An 18,171-nucleotide genomic window follows, 5' to 3' on the forward strand; every position below is an offset into this window, starting at 1 on the left:
CACAAGCGATCAAAGCAGAGCCTCCTACTGATAAAGCTTTATCCAGAGACAATCTATCACTCTGAATACAGAGGAATGGATAAACTACATATCTTTCAGATCATCCTCAAATAGTACTTTTTGCAACATATCTTTTGATGTGATGAGACAACAGTACGAGATTTTAACAACAGATAAAAGTTTGGAGCCTATTTGCTCATTAAAGTTTGATCGGGGTAAAGCCCTTTTGGTAGTTTGTTTTGGCTGCTAGAACCTCAAAAGAAACCAATCTACCAACTTCTTCCATCATTTCACAGTACCAAGGACAAAGTCCACACAGAGATCAATGTAGCAACTCAGGAAAGGGTGAGTAGAAGACGTCCACCATGAGAAAGCACAATCACCTACCTAATTTCTAGAAGAGCAGACCAATTATCGTATTAAGACTTCAAAACTATTTTCTCATATAGTTCTTAAGAAAACAACTTAGGATATTTTTTTAAAAGGATAAGAACAAATTTCTAAAGCCAAACCTGTGGTTGCTAAACCAAAAATAATAATGATGATAAAGTTCTGAATAGCAGCATTGACAATACCAAAAACTGAATCAGTAAATCAGAAGGCAAACGTATGGGGGACAGAGAATGTCAAAGAGATGAAATTGTGGGGGGAAAAAAGGCAAGAGACATGGAAGATACGTATTGTGAAGAAAAAGGCAAGAGAATGGAAGATATTTTTTTTCAAGGCTATATAATAGTAGGTTGTAGCAGAGGCTAGCTAGCTATTCACCAGACCTACTTCTTGCTCCTCCTGGTCACACAGATAGACCATCTATCCAAGCCTCACTTGCAGTGTACAAGATATGGCCAATTTGTTGGCAGCAGTGATATGGATCACTTACAAGCTTGGTCCATAAAAATCCCCAGGGCCTTATTTACTCTTTTTCCTACTGATACAATGTTGGAAGCCACATGTAGAAGTGATAGAGCCGTAAGTCAGAAGAGTCCTGGATCCCTTGATGGTCACTTGAAGAAGAGCTACCCTACCAGGAAGATCCACTTTGGACTTCCAATGAGCAAAAAAAGAAACTTCCATGGTGAGATTCTAGAGCTTAGCTCTTATAACAAGCAGCATTATTTAAGGAAAACAGAAACTGGTATTGGAAGAATATCAGTTTTACCTTAACAAAAAAAACTAAAATAAACGGCATTGGTTAAGAGGTCAGGCAATAGGCAGCAAGAACATATATTTAACAAGTTGAAAGTCTGGAGAGCCCTGTAATACTGTGGCAAAACCGGAACCTGTAATAAATGAAAAGGCACACCACATGCCTATGGGGCCTGTAGCTCTGTAGCTGAATGGAGAGTCGGAGTTATAGCATATTATCGGCATTTCCTTTCTGTTTCTAGCAAGGTGTTACAGAAAAGAGATAGGCACAAAAAAGAAGTTGCTGGCTTGCTAAATGAAATTATAGGAAATAGAAGAAGTCCAGACACTCAGGCCTCAGAGGGTTAGAAAGCTGAACGCATATAGAATCCCAACGGTAAAAGAATGGTAAAGGTTTGAGCAATAAATTCCAAAGAATACTTCTGGTTGAATAAAGTGACTCAATCCTGAAGCAAAGATCAGATTCAGATGTGGTCCTCTTACCCATTATTTCATACAGCCTCAAAGTAGGGCCATTAAAGTAAGAAAGGCATGAGGCAAGGCCTACCTTCACAAACTGGGGGGAAGGAAAAAAAAAAAAAAAACCTATTCCTCAAAATTATAGCTAGAAGAGAACACTGGGTCTGGTGTCCACACAGAACCTATGGGAAAGAAACAGATCAGAGGCCTCCTAAGTTCTGAGGTAACTATAATGTCCCCAAACCACAAAGCTCGACTAAATAAACCTGTGGCTGTTCAGAGATATAAAACAACCCTTGGGTCCCTAAACTTGCAGAAGCAGAAAGCAAGCAGTCAAAGATACACACCTACAAATATATATGTATAGGGGGAGTGTATGTGTATAGATATAGATATAAGTGTAGATATCTAGAACCATAAAGAGAGAAAGAAAATGAGAGACAAAGAGAGAGTGAGAGAGAGAGATCTAAGGAAGGTATATTCCCCAGCACCCACTTCTTTCTGAAAAAGAAAATATAGAGAAAGAAAAAACAGAGCGCGACCAGGAGCCCGGGAGAACTATAGGCAAAGGAGTTCCTCTCAGAGAGTTCACATCTAAGCAAGAAAGACCCACTTACTAAGGCAAAAGGATTCTCCAATGATGGCCCAAAAGGATTACATGATTTGTTTATGAAGCAGGAAATACTGTGCGTCTCCCACTATTCCCTTTTCTAAATGCAAGTTTTTGTTACAGTTATTTTATTCTAGCTTCTTCATTGGAGGTGGGAGGGAATACAGGTGTAGATAACTTATCTTCTTTCTTGGTCAGCAGCCCATCTGGATCTGGAGGCTCCTCTGGATCTGATGGAGAGTTTTAAGCATCCCTGGAAGATACCAGACTTTGAAATGGATGTAGTAACTAGATGGGATATTGGGTTACCTTCCTTGGGAAGGAGCAAGTGTGTTCTAGGGACAAGAGGAAAAGTGAAGAGATATTTGATGGCCAAAGGGTAGACTGTGCCAGAGACTAGCTACTATTCACCAAACCTGAGTCCTTCTCCTCTTAATGACAGAGTGACATTTTATTTTCTCGGCCTCCCTTGCAGGTCAGTAGAGCCAACTAATTAGGTTCTGGCCAATGAAGTGTGAGTAGAAGTGATAATATGTTGCATTCATGACTAGTCCTTAAAAGCTCTCCCACATGCACTACTCCCTGACCTTTCTCCTCCTGCAGCATCCTTCAAAACCACATGAAAATGGCAGAGCCACACAATGGAAAGCTTCCCTAAATGACCAATGCGAAGAAAACCATCACAAATCAGAAACACCATTTGGGGCTTGACATAAGCGAAAAATAAATCATATCCTTTCCCTCTTTTCCAACAACCATGAATTCAAACAGATACTTATTGAAGAACTACAATGTACAAAGTATATGGTAATTTCTCTCCCTCCCATTTTCTTGACTTTTTAGGTACTACAGATCTTAAAATGCGTTAAGATATTTTTATTCAAAGATCTCAACTAACACAGCACAGGATAACAATACATGCAATATGAGCTATACTTGCTATGAAATTTTATAGGAGGAAGGAAGGGTTATCAGTTAATTAAAAGGCCTGAATCCACAACGGTTTTCTTCAGTTCTTTTATGACACATATATACCAAATAGCTAGTAGTTTCCACAGACTGAGTGCCACAGTAGGCAAATTCACCTTAATCTAACCTGAATTCTACTACAGGATCTGACCTTTACAAGCTGTCTGAACTTGAGCGAGTCACTTCCCAGCCCTGGGCCTGAATTTCTTTAGACAATTAAGAGGTAAAATCAGATAATCCACATTAAGTGAAATAGCAGTATTTCCATGGAATCCTCTTTTTCACCAAAAAGGAACTGAAGTTAATTTCTCAAGCAGAGGCCTAAAAAAAAAGGCAACTTTAAAAAAGAATGCTTCCACAGAGACTCTGTACTATACTCTCCTATTTTTGAAAGTTTAGAAAAAACTTGTCAAACACAATAGATACTTGTCTTGCAGAATACCTTCACTCCTGTACTCAAAATATATACCCAGTAATACAAACATACATTTTCACTGATTAATTTTGTTTCTTTACCACTAAAAAATGACCTGATATGATTATTTCCATCAGGTTTATCATCAACTAGTTTTAAACGTTCTCCATCATAAACGCTGACAAAATTTAAAAGAGAGGAGAAAAGAATATCTGCATTGCTTTAGGAAAGGAATTTCCAACAGGCAAATTTCTTTTGCAGAATCAGACATTTGAAAAATTACCAAGACTTGCTGAGACCAAAAATATGATGTGTTCCCTCCTTCTTCCCAGAATGATAAGAACTACAAATGACTTCTTCAAGAACATAGTTGTTTGTAGAACCAAACAACACTTTCCATAAACAACCAAGTCTTCTATTTGTTGTTGTAGGTTACATCATAAGATATCCTGAGATATTTTAATAAAATCAATGTGATTTAAATTTCAAGAGCAAGCAGCACTGCAAATCATTAGTGCTCTTTTATTCAAAATGACGAGAAAGAAATCGAGACATTCCTTGGTGGCTTTCATTTACTTAGAGATGAATATATTAAAAGAAAAAAAAAAACCTAAAAATTTCTAACACATTTGTTAACTTATAAACTGTAAATAAATCCCTTTCTGTGATCATAATTCACATTATTTCCCAAAAGGCCTTTCTTCATTGATACCCAATGATACCAGAAATAACAATTACAGAAATATTTATAAATAACATGATAGCTTGCTTACATAATAAGTAGTCAACCAAAGGCACCTACAGCACAAGTTAGCTCATTACCTAGAAAGAGACCTTTTAAAATCTTGGGCTTCAAATCATATCCAAAGTCAAGGAAAATATTCAAAAAACAGAAAACCCTCTTTAAAGTCCCTATATAACCATCACAAGCGATCCATATTTACTGAACATCCACAGAGCAAGGCAATATACTAGTAAATAATTCATTGCTCTGTTAAAAAAATAAAACACATCTTTTAATCATGTGTTCCCATGAAGAGGAAGGACTTCCCTAAGATGACATGAAACAATTAAGACACTTAGCAGAGAGAAACCCATGTTTAACAGAACACTAGCGAAGTCATTGGCCAGCCTATCATAAACCCAAGACCTACTTGCTTCATGGCAGTCTCTCCAATTTTGTCTGAATGTTTGCGGATACTCTCCAGAAAGTCTTTGAGATCAGACATAGAAACATCCTTAATCTCTTCTCGAAGCTTGGGGATGTTGTCCACCATCACCTTGCAGAATCGATAGTGGCTTACTTGAGGCAGATAGGTATGCTCTAGATGTTCCAGAGTTTTCAGTGCAGGATAATGCCTGTAAAAGGAATTGTATCACCTTTAGTTCAACTCAGTCTTCTTTAGGGACACAGATGTATTCCTCAGGTAAAATTTCTAGCCGAATTAGTTTTCATCGCACATTAAGCCAAATCCAGTATTAAGTTTCAATAAAAACATCAATGAAAAAATGTCAAATTCAAAATTAATATATGCATTAAAAGGCTTAATAAATTACAACTGAAAAAGATTTTATTCCAAGAATAGAGAAAACTTTTAAAATCCTGCAATTTTATTCATTATACAAAAAAATAAAAGAAAATACAGAATGATCATATCAATGCCAAAACAATCAGCCTATAAAATAAAATACCTAAGTCTAAACTTCCAAGTATGGCACAGGGAAGAGCTTAGCAAATCTTCTACCCAAAAAACAAATATAAACTAAACAACCATTTCAGGGCTCTGGAAATAGACCAAAGGAGAACAAACTGAAAAGTGTTTATTCATGAAAACTGCTGAACAATGGAACTCTGTGGTGTTCTTGCCTGGGGCTACCTCCATCGACCCTCCAACTCCACCCACCCTCCGTTCCTGCTCCCTCCCACTGGTTACATTGGCTTGTCATGAAAACCAGCAGCTTCCCCGCCATTAGAAGCCAATGTGACTGGCGTTATTTAGGAAAAATAGAAAACTCCAGATGAAAGAAGGAAGGAAGGAAGGAAGGAAGGAAGGAAGGAAGGAAGGAAGGAAGGAAGGAAGGAAGGAAGGGAGGGAGGGAGGGAGGGAGGAAGGGAGGGAGGGAGGGAGGGAGGGAGGAAGGGAGGGAGGGAGGGAGGGAGGGAGGGAGGGAGGGAGGGAGGGAGGACAAACAAATAAACAGGGAAATACTCCAGCTCTCCTGGCCTGAAGTTAGTCTGGGTTGGGTCAAAGGGTAAATTAGAAGACTAACCAGAAATTTAACAGGGAAGTATGGAAATAAGAGACCCACAGAAGGGCCCAATAGCTCTTTGCACATCCCTAGCTGACTGAGTCTGTGTACGCGTGCAGTAAGACACCCGTGAAGGCCTAAGCACTCCACACATCCCTGGCTGACTAGGAGGCAGCAGGCACACACATAGTAGACGCCCTGGCAAAGAGTTAAAAGCTTAGGCTGTTTTGAAAACTGCCTGAATTTTTAATGTGTTCCATAGCTCACACACAAATTCACTGACAAAGGGTGGAAACCCTTCTAGCTCAAGTTTGATTGAGCACAAACCTTGGACCAATCTTTAGCTGATGACTATCCTTTAAAAATGAAAATGAAATAAATACATTTCCTGATAAACAAGGACCGAGAATTCCTTGCTACCCGATCTGCCTTAAACAAAAATCCTAAAGGAAGCCAGAAAGGAAATGACAACAGAAACTAAGTTGAATCCACAGAAAGAAATAAAGAGCATAAGAAATAGTAAATATATGTGAAATATAAAAGACTAAATATTTCTTTCTCTTCTTTTAATTTCACTAAAAGAAACACTTCAATAGAAATGATTATAGGGGCGCCTGGGTGGCTCAGTCGTTAAGCATCTGCCTTCAGCCCAGGGCGTGATCCCAGGGTCCTGGGATCGAGCCCCACATCGGGCTCCCTGCTTCCCTGGGAGCCTGCTTCTTCCTCTCCCACTCCCCCTGCTTGTGTTCCCTCTCTCACTGGCTGTCTCTGTCAAATAAATAAATAAAATCTTAAAAAAAAAAAAAAAAAGAAATTATTATAATACTGTATTGCTGGGTTTATAAAATATATAGATATATGACAAAATTGCACAAAAAAGGAAGAAAGAAATGGAGCTAAGTTGAAGCAAAACCACTACTATATATTCTACCAAAACTACATCAGCATTGACCTAAAGCAGACTGATACACTAAGATACAGATTATAATCCATAGAGCAGCCTCTAAGAAAATAACTCAAAATATGTCTTTAAAAAAATCAACCAAGGAATTAAAACAGTACACTACAATATATTTAATACAAAAAAGAGAGTAAAGGATAAAAAAAAGACATGAAAAACAGAAAAAAAGAGTAAAATCCAACCATATTAATTATTACGTTAAATGTAAGTGGACTAATAAACACTCCAATCAAAAGGTACAATGTCAGACAGGATTTAAAAAGCATGATCCAATTACATGTCTTCGACAAGAAACACACTTTAGATTCAAAGATACAAATAGGTAAAAGTAAAAGATGGATTAAGATATACCATGCAAAAAGTAACCATAAAAATGTTGGAGTGGCTACATTAATATCAGATATAATAGATTTTAAGAAAAGAAATATTGCTGGTTATGCGAAAGTAAATATTGCTGGTAATGCAATAGTAAAGGGGACAGTATTTATTTGATAGGGAAAGCTCCCGTAAGCATAAGAGAATGCATAAAACTAAAATTGATAAGGTTGACAAAGTAAAAACAAAATAAGTTATACATTAAAAAATATAATAAGAATAAAGAAGAAACAAAAACTTGGTAAAGATTATTTACAACATATAAACATGTTTTTTTTTAAAAAAACAATGAACAAAGAAAAGTCACAAAAGAACATAAAAAAGGCCAATATATGGGGAGGAAGAGTTGAACAGATATGTGAAAAAATGCAAATCAAAAACATGATTTTGTCACTCAAACTCCCAAAGATTTCTTAAAAGATAATGGGTAATATTATCATGGGTTTCAAGAAATAAGAATTCACTGCCTGCTGGTAAACAAATTTGTATTAATGATACAAGTTTTCACTCAAGAATTTTACCAAAACAAGCATTCTAACCATCTGCATTTCCAAAAAGAAATATTAGATTTACAAAAGTATATAAGCCTCTTGAATTGTAGGTATTTATATTAGTCAATAAAAAACTAACTTAGGTGTCTGATAACAAAGAATTGGCTAAATACATCATGATACATCCATGTAGTAAAAGACAGCAAAATGTTTACAATATTGTTGAGTAAAAGCTATTGAAAAAGATAAAACTTACAAGTATAATCATAACATTTTTTAAAACTATAAATATGCATACATGTATAAATAATGATTATAGGTGCATGTATGAGCTATATATCACTAAATACATGCATACACACAAACATAAGTACACAGAAAATGACTAGAAAAATATATACAAAAATGTTAACCACGATTTTTTTTCCTTTGGATATTAACATTATGGGTGATAATTTTCCTTATGTTTTTAGCTTTTAGTTTCCTAATTTCCATACTTCCCATGATATATTTAGTACCGGAAAAACTCAGTTCCAATCTTATAAATAAAAAACTGATAGCTCTATTCTGATTTTAAGAATGAATTTCACAGTAGACACTTAAGCTCTTCTCGCTCCAATGTACTTAGTACCACAAACATGAAAGACTAGAGATTGGTTTTACTTATTTTTTTTAATGTCTTTACCTCATATGTTTCAAAAATCAAAATCTTAGTCCAAATAAATGGAAGGGAGAAAGATTTATTTCCCCTACATTTAGAAATAAAAGTACAAATATAGTTAATGTGAATTGGTTGCTTTTATTACAATTTTACAGACTCAAAAACAGTACAATTCACATGGTTTAGTGTAAACAGAATGGTGTTTATACTACAATTAGGTATGAAGAGCTATGTGCAATAAAATGTAATTCCTCTAGAGAGAAACCTTAGAATGGACAGAAAGCCAGAAATTAAGCCAAAAAGATAAACACACTTTGGGGTTTTGTTATATTTTGGAACATTGTTTATAGAATGAGAAAAATCGAACAATGTTGCCTGCGGACACAAGGCACATGCACTGACGAGACACATGGCTGCATGCTGAAAACATCTGGTCTGTCAAATAACTCCACATTTTTCAAGGCTAATTAGTACAAAACCCAGTGATTCCTGGCAACAAAGAATGTCACCTTATTTCCCCATTGTCCTTTCCCCAGCATATTCATGTTCTGACAGACCAGTAAGATTATTCAAATTTCTAGTGTATTTTAATATCAGTGACAGGTTAAAGAATGATAGCCAGCTAGACACCTGTATAGCAGACATGAAAAGAAAAATTTCTATTTCCAGCAGCCAGGGAATCTAAAACCAGATTTTGACATTATTTTTGACAGACTCTAAACATTATTAAAACTGAATCAAAAGCCAAATTCTTAAGTTTCATTTGCATGTGTGCTAGCTCTCCGGTCTCCCCATCATTACACTCCCTAACAGAAACGTGAACAGAAGAAAAGTCAATGAGACAAAAGCAGGGACTATAAAGAAGAAGGAAGGAAGAGACATGTAAGTAATCCCATAAATTGGGTAACTAAGGTCAGAATAACTTAGACATAGTTGAATGCTGTTGTGAGAAGGGAATGTTAATTCTAGTCAAATTAAACTGTGGCCCTTTCTTGCCATGGTATAGAACTCTCTCACAATAATGATTTTTAAAATTCTAGTAAGTGATCTTTTAAAGCAGATCACAACTACCCATGAGAAATGTTTATTAATTCAAAGTACGATAAGAATATGAAATTAAAGCTTTCATCACAGGAAATATTAGTGCCTTTCCTAATCAAAGAGCACCACTAACAAATATTTAATCCTTTCTATGTGCTACAGGTAGAAAGATGGTCAGATATCTTTCCTTAAGGAGCACAGAACCTAGTAATAGTATCAGTATTTATAGCTTTAAAAAAAAAAACAACTAAGCTTCCAGCCATGAAGGAGTAACAAGAAACAGACATGAACTCCCAATCTTAAAAAGCAGAATATTGGCTAAAATATATAAAAACTGATTTGGAGGGGTGCCTGGGTGGCGCAGTCGTTAAGCGTCTGCCTTGGGCTCAGGGCGTGATCCCAGCGTTATGGGATCGAGCCCCACATCAGGCTCTTCCTCTGGGAGCCTGCTTCTTCCTCTCCCACTCCCCCTGCTTGTGTTCCCTCTCTCGCTAGCTGTCTGTCAAATAAATAAATAAAATCTTTAAAAAAAAAAAAACTGATTTGGATAGTGGACATTCAGTGGTCTCTGAAAAAAGGGAAACAAAAAAGATGAGTTTAAGTTTAATAATTATCCAGATTATCTACCTGAATGTGATTTCTAGATCATGGGCATCATCAGAGAAAACCCAAACATAGCCCAGCAGCTTAGTGGAGCTAGAGTCAGAGACCGAAGTTCAGGGAAACTGACACAACTTGAGGCTGTACAGCAGAATTCCAAACAAAAAGAGGGGGAAAGGAGCAATGCAGAAAAAAGAACTGCAGAACCTACACAGAATCTACTTAAGTCTTTGCTGAGTACTAGGCCAGGCATAGAAAAAGTGAAATTCTACAAGGACAGGCAAAAAGAAGGGAGGGAATGAGGGTGGGAAGGGAAAGAGAGGAGGGAGAGACAGACAGACAGACACAGGAAGATATATGATAAACACTTCGAGGAGCTCAGACAATGCAGAAAAACCTTGGTGAAAAGTCCCTGGGGATTCCTGAATTATTCAGAGTAGATGAATACTACTCTGAACTACCCCTGGAATGAAGGTGCAGCTAGCAAAGATTAAAAATGGGGCTTGAGGTGCCTGGGTGGCTCAGCCGGTTAAGCATCCGACTCTTGATTTCAGCTCAGGTCATGATCTCAGGGTTTTAAGATTGAGCCCTGTGTCAGGCTCCACACCCGGAATGGAGCCTGCTTAAGATTCTCTCTCTCGGGGCGCCTGGGTGGCACAGCAGTTAAGCGTCTGCCTTCGGCTCAGGGCGTGATCCCGGCGTTATGGGATCAAGCCCCACATCAGGCTCCTCCGCTATGAGCCTGCTTCTTCCTCTCCCACTCCCCCTGCTTGTGTTCCCTCTCTTGCTGGCTGTCTCTATCTCTGTCAAATAAATAAATAAAATCTAAAAAAAAAAAAAAAAAAAGATTCTCTCTCTCCTTCTCCCTCTGCCCTCTCCCTCTATAAATAAATAAATAAATAAATAAATAAATAAATAAATAAATAATGGTATGATAAGATCAAACAGATCTGTAAACAACTATTTGCCAAACCAAAGAGCAATGCTCTTTTTTTTTCTAAAGATTTTATTTATTTGACAGAGAGAGAGAGTACAAGAAGGGGGAGCAGCAGAGGGAGAGGGATAAGCAGGCTCTCCACCGAGCAGGAAGCCTGATATAGGGCCCAATCCCAGGACCCCAGGATCATGACCTGAGCCGAAGGCAGCCGCTTAACAGACTGAGCCACCCAGGCGCCCCAAAGAGCAATACTCTTTAAGAAAAAAACAGCTCCCCAAAATCCACACTCAGCAACATAAGATAATGTTCATTATCCAATCAAAATTAATAGACATGATAAGAACCAAAAAATTGACCTATAACTAGGAAAAACAAAATCAGTTTGCAAACAGAAATCTAAAATGCCAGAAGGGACAGAACTAGCAAAGACGTACATGAAAAGAAATATCAGAGCCATATACAGGTATTTTTAAAAAGACACAAAAATAATAAGAAATTAAACATTTAAAAAAACCCAATGGAACTCTAAAAGATTAAAAATATATTATCTGAAATGAAAATTTCACTGGATAGGATTAAAAGATTAGCCAACGCAAAAGAGAGAGATCAGTGCACTTGAACACAGGAATAAAATCTATCAAATATAAAGGACAGAGAGAAAAAAAGACTGGGAAGAAAAAAAAGAACAGATCCTCAAGTCACCTGTGGGATTAAATGAAGTTGTCCAATATAACATGTAACTGAAGTCCTAGAATGAGGGTGGGAAAAGGACAGAAAAAAATGTTTGGAAAACCAGTATCTGAACATTTTCCAGATTTTACGAAAATTATAAAGCTATAAATCCAAGCAGCTAAACAAACCACAAGCGAATAAATTCACACATACACACATGCAAACACACATACCTACAGCAACGTGCATCAAAATCAAATTGCTAAGAACAAATGATACAGACAAAAGTTTTAAGACAGCTGAAGAAAACACATTAAGTACAGAGTGACAAAGATAAGACTGTTCACATACCTCTCCAGCAGAAACTACATAAATGAGAAGACAAAGAAATGACATCGTAACTAATAAAGCTATAAACCTAGAATTCTATATCCTTCAAAAATATTTTTCAAAAACAAAGGTGAGCAATAAGATATTATATCACGCTCACCAAGATGGTCATAATCAAAATAACAGACAATAATAAGTATTGACTAGAATTTGCAAAACTTGGAATCTTTATATGCTGATGGTAGAAGGTAAAATGGCATAGCTGCTTTGGAAAACAGTCTGACAGTTCCTCAAATGATTAAACACAGAATTACCATATGATCCAGCAATTCCATTCCTAGGTATACAACCAAGAGAACTGAAAACATATGTCCACACAAAAAACTTAAAAACAAAAATTCATAGCAGCACTATTCATAAAAGCCAAAAATTAGAAACAACTCAAATGTTCATCAACTGATGAATGGATAAATAAAAGGTGGTATATCCACATGATGGAATATTATTCAGCAATAAAAAGAAATGAAGTACGGAAATATGGTACAACATGGATGAATCATGACAATGTTACGTTAAATGAAAGAAGCCAGTCACAAAGAACCACACGTTGTAGGATTCCATTTATATGAAATGTCCAGAATAGGCAAATCTATAGAGACAGAAAGTAAATTAGTAGTTCCCAGTAGCTGGCAAGATGTAGGGAGCAGGGGACACACAGGAGAGGATTGGGCAGTGACAGCTAAGGGGCTGAGAGTTTCTTTTGAAAAGAACAAAAGCATTCTAAAATCAATTGTAGTAATGGTTGCACAACTCTGTGAACACACTAAGAGCCACTGAATTATACATTTTAATGGATGAACTGAATAGTATATAAAGTATATCTCAAAAAAGCTGTTAAAAATATTTTAAACAAAAAAGGATATTAAAAAATAGACAATGTAAAAACTAAACAAAAAGAAAGCAGCAGTGGGTACGTTAATACCCAACAACATATATCTTTTTTAAAAAGAATATTACCAGAGATAAAGAGGAACCTTCCTTAATAAATAGGACACCTCATCAAAAAGATACAACAATGCTAAATATGTACGCACCCAATAAGAAAGCTTCAAAATACAACAGCAAGGACTGAAAGAACAGAAAAAAGACATCTACAAATCCACAATCACAACAGACAATCTCATCACTCCTGTCAGCAACTGACAAATACAAAATCATTAGGATGTGGAAAACCTGAACAACACTATCAATCAAGTGTATCTAAATGACAGTTGAACAATGTCCTACTCAAACAGAATATACATAATTTTGAAGTGTACATGAAATTTTCACCAAAAGGGACCATATGCTGGGTCATTACAACAAGTCTCAACAGATCTGAACCATGTACTTGTGATGCAACTTTATGACAATACTATTAAAAACAGGAATTTCATGTCATACTGTAAAAAAAAATAATAGTAAAATAAGTCTCAACAACTGTAAAAAATTACGCTTATATTTATTAACACAATGAATGAACTATAATTACAAATCAATTTTTTTTAAATCTAGAAAATCCTCTAATATTTGAAAATTATCCAATTCATTTCTAAATAATGAGCAGATTAAATTTCTAAAATCACAAAGGAAATTAGAAAATATTTGAGATAAATGGAAAAAACACATAATCATAAAACATATAACATGCAGTTAGTGCACTAAGAGAAAAATGCAGAGCTTTAAATAGCTACATTAGAAAATAACCAAAATCCACCTTATAAAGCTAAAAAAGAAGAATTAAGCCCCAAGTAAAGTAAGAGAAAGAAAATACTAAAGATAATAGCAGAAATCAGTAAAATAGACAACAAAAAATATTAGGAAAAACTCAATAAAACCTAAAGATGCTTTTTTGGAAAAAAATTAATAAAACTGATAAACCTCTAGCTAGAATAACCAGAGAGACGGAGAGAGAAAAGACTTATCAACATAAGTAATGAAAAAGAAAGCATTACTATATATCCTGCACATGTTAAAATAATAAGGAAATATCGTACAATTTTTGCTAATAAATTCAACAACTTGGATGACATGACAAATTACTTGAAAAACACAAATAAGCAAAATTTACTCAAGAAACACAAAATGCAAACAGCCCTGTATTTATTTTTTAAATTAAATTTGTAGTTAAAAACCTTCTCACCAAAACCAAACAAACAAATCTCCTGGTCCAAGTGGCTTCACTGATGGATTCAACCAAATATTTAAGGAGGATAATGCCAACACTATACAAACACTTCCAGAAAAATCAAAGAGGGAATACTTTCCAATGTATTCTATGAGGTCAGCATTAATCTGAAGTCAGTGACATTACCAAAACAAATAAAAATAACACCACGATAAATACTCCTCATAAACGTAGATACAAAAATCCTCAACAAAATTTTAACAAATCAAATACCGCATCATATAAAAAGGATAATATACCATGACCAAGTAGGATTTATTCCACAAACCCAAGTTCAGTTTAACATTCACTAAATTAGTCATATAATTCACATTAATAAGCAAAAAAAATTTTTCAACACATGATCACCTCGACTGACACAGAAAAAGCATTTGACAAATACAATATTAATTCCTGGTACAAATTTTCAACAACCAGAAATAGAAGGAAATTTCCTGAACCTTATAAATGACATATACAAAAAAACTACACCTAACATCGTCTTTAATGGTGAAATACTTTCCCCCTAAGACCAGGAACAGGGCAAGGATATCGGTTCTCACTACTTCTATTCAACACTGTATAGGCGGTTCTAGCCAGTTCAGTAAGACAAGAAAAACAAACCAAAAAGAAAGCTTCCCAATTGTGAAGAAAGAAATATAACTTCCTATTTGCAGACAAGATGATCATCTACACAGAAAATTCAATGAATTAAACCAAAAACCTGCTGTAATTCATCACTTAGAAGGCTGCAGAAGACAAGATAAACATCCAAAAAATAAAATAGTATATTAGTAATAAATGACTGGAAAGTGAAACTTAAAAATCAATACCATTTAAAAGAAGTATCAAAAAACATTAAATATTTAGAGATAAATATGACAAAAGATATGTAAGACTTATTCACTGAAAATTACAAACATTGCTGAAAAAAATTAAAGAAGACCTAAATAAATGACAACATCCGTATCAGTTGGGTCGGAGGGAGGAGATAGACCAGCATGGTATGCAAGGGACCTAGTGAAGTAAGGAGAATGTCCATATTGAAAGGTAACCCAGTATGGAATGTCAGAGCCAAACGGGGATGAGGAGGGCATTCAGGCAGGACAGAAGCATGCTACAGAGTATTACAGCCCAAGTGGAATAAGGAGGATAGCATACAGAGTATGCTGTAACTCAGCGTGTGGTGTTAGCAAGATAAAGAGTTGCAATGACAGCAATAATAGGTAATTTGTTTCATAAAAGGAACTGACCAAATAAGTAAATATATTAAGAGTAATGAGGGACGCCTGGGGGGCTCAGTTGTTAAGCGTCTGCTTTCAGCTCAGGTCATGATCCCAGAGTCCTGGGATCGAGCCCCACGTGTGGCTCCCTGCTCAACAGGGAGCCTGTTTCTCCCTCTTCCTCTGCCTCTCCCACCACTCATCCTCTCTTTCTCTCTCAAATAAATAAATAAAATTAAAAAAAAAAAAAAAAGAGTAATGAAAGCCCGTGTAGTCAGTCATAACGAGTACACTGAGCGCTTAGATCGTGGCTTCTAAGTAACATCTCTACTTAGAGAAATGACTGATTCCAGGGCTACAGCAGGCAAAGTACAAGATAAACCTGAAAAGCCTCTCCTTTTGTTAGTAACAAAGTACTCAAAAAATTATGAGGACATATTAAAACACAGAAGCCAGATTGAAGGGGCTACTCTGGTGTCATTCAGAATAACCTGAACAACAAAATAAATAATATTAACAAATTATGACTCATCAAATAAAATAAGAAGCCATGAATCCACACTGACATAAAAAAACTGACGTGAAAATGTGATGAAAAGTGATTAATTTACATAACTATAAAATACCTCCCCCCAAAATTTTTAATTACAAATTTTAAAAAGAGCAACTTCACAATGGAAAAGAATCAGAGTGAACATCATCACTGATAGGATAAATCAAATTTATGTGCGACCTGCTAAGATACAATGAGAACACAGCACCACTTCTGTGATATTCCAGCCAAAGACATATAACGTGAATGTAATCATGAGGCAATATCACACAAACCCAAATTGAAGGGCATTCTACATAATAAATGGCCGGTAATCTTCAAAAGTGACAAGGTCATGAAAGTCAAGGAAAGACTGAGGACAGCTCCAGGCTGAAGAAGAAAGAGACATGACCACTAAATGCAGCACATGCTTTAAACTGATTCTTTTGCTATAAAGAACATGACTGAGACAATTAGCAAAATCTGAACTGGGTGTGAGGATTAGAGGCTACTCATATATCAATGTTCATTTTTATTCTTTATTGCATTGTGGCTGCACAGAAGAATGTCTTTATTTGTGAGGAAATTACACCAAAGTATTTGGGGATGACAGGGCATCACATCAGCAGCTTACTTTCTACTGGTTCAGGGAAACACATAGCTAATTTACATGTACTGAGAATGTTTAAAAATAAATTTTTTTAAAAACCACAAAATAAATGACAAAATTTACAACTATACAACAAAAAGTGCCAACTTTACAAAGTTAATAGATAAGCCATGCATTGAAAGCAAATATTTGCAGGATATTCCTAATAAGAGGAAAAGGTATACAAAGTATCTAATGAATTCTTATAAATGAACAACAACAACAACAAACAACCTAAGAGAAAAATGGACAAAATATATGAAAGAAAATGCAAATGTCCAAAACCCAGTATCACTAGTAATCAAAGAAATGAAATCACAGAACAATTATCTATCATTTCACAACCGTCAGAGTGGCAAAAACCAGAAAGTCTCACAATTACAGATGTTACCTGGAGGTGGAGTAACAGACTCCCATAAAATGCCAGTGGGAGTCTAAACTGACAATCTTCACTCTGGAGAATAATACACAGTAAGAACAAATACATAAACATACAGCTGATCTCTTCTAGGCATAAACCCTAGGCCCGCAGAACTGGCACTACCTGGGAGTTTGGTAGGAAATGCAGAATCTCAGGAATGAGCCCAGACCTCCTGAATCAGAATCTACATTTAACAAATCCCCATGTGATTTGTATATAGAGCAATATTTGAAGAGCACTGTTCTCAAGAAACCTCGAATGTGTGAACAGAGACACAAACAAGAATACTGATTGAACCACTGTCTGCACAGCAAACAACTGGAAACATGTCAAGTACTGTCTGAAATCGAAAGACACTGGATACTGTCTTTCACAGTATCAGTGAGGACAGTTATCCTATAGTAACAACAACCCCAAAAATCTCCATGTCTTAAAACAAAGATTTATAACTTACTCATATTATACATCTACAACAGGTTGGCAGGGAAGTTACTCTGTTCATTATTACAGTTACTCAGGGATTCAACCAACATCTTGAAAGTTACCATTTGTCATAACCAAGGGAAAACCAAGCTAGAAATTAACTGCTAAGCCCAAAAGTAATATTCATCACCTCTGTTCACATCGCATCAGCCATCTTATCAACTCACATCTTATCAGTCACACAGCCCAAGGAAGCCTAGGAAATATAGTCCTACTGTGTGACAAAAGAAGGTTGAGCTAGAAATATTGGTGAACAGCAATCGTAACAACCACTGGAAATGAGAGGGGAAATGTGAATTAATCATATAATGGACTATTATAAGGATTAAGGTGAGTGAACTAGATCTACATGCATAAGGAAAATAAACTCTCCACTAGTATGTAAGCCCCATAAGAGTAGATCTTTTTGTCTGTTCTCTTCAGAGCTGTATCCCCAAGAACAATGCCTAGCATATAGTAAGTACTCCATTCATTTTCGTTGAATGAATGAGCTCAAAAAAACAAGGACTGAGAACCATTCATGTAAACTTCTGGAATAAAACCAGAGGAAAACAACACACAGAAGAGTAATCCTCTCAACTTAATCTTCACTTTGCCCCCTGTGATGATTAACTTCATGTGTCAATTTAGCAAGGTCATGGTACCCAAATATTTGGTCAAATACTACTCTGGATATTTCTATGAAGGTATTTTTTTTTTAGATGAAATTACTGACACTTAAACCAGTAGACTCTGAGTAA

At 35.9% G+C, this 18,171-nt stretch overlaps 1 protein-coding gene across 4 annotated transcripts in view; it reads right to left on the reverse strand.

The window, feature by feature from the left end:
- EXOC6B (exocyst complex component 6B) overlaps nucleotides 1-18,171 on the reverse strand; it is a 600,442-nt gene that overhangs the window by 464,719 nt on the left and 117,552 nt on the right. For all 4 annotated transcript variants that reach the window (XM_045788250.2, XM_045788249.2, XM_045788251.2 and 1 more), the window contains one exon: nucleotides 4,754-4,958. In XM_045788250.2, coding sequence (XP_045644206.2) covers nucleotides 4,754-4,958 — 205 coding nt within the window. The remainder of the gene's footprint in view (nucleotides 1-4,753; nucleotides 4,959-18,171) is intronic.

This window comes from Ursus americanus, chromosome 7 (genome assembly GCF_024610735.1).
Source record: "Ursus americanus isolate L20-20 chromosome 7, mUrsAme1.1.p, whole genome shotgun sequence".
In the NCBI taxonomy this organism is placed as follows: Eukaryota; Metazoa; Chordata; class Mammalia; order Carnivora; family Ursidae; genus Ursus; species Ursus americanus.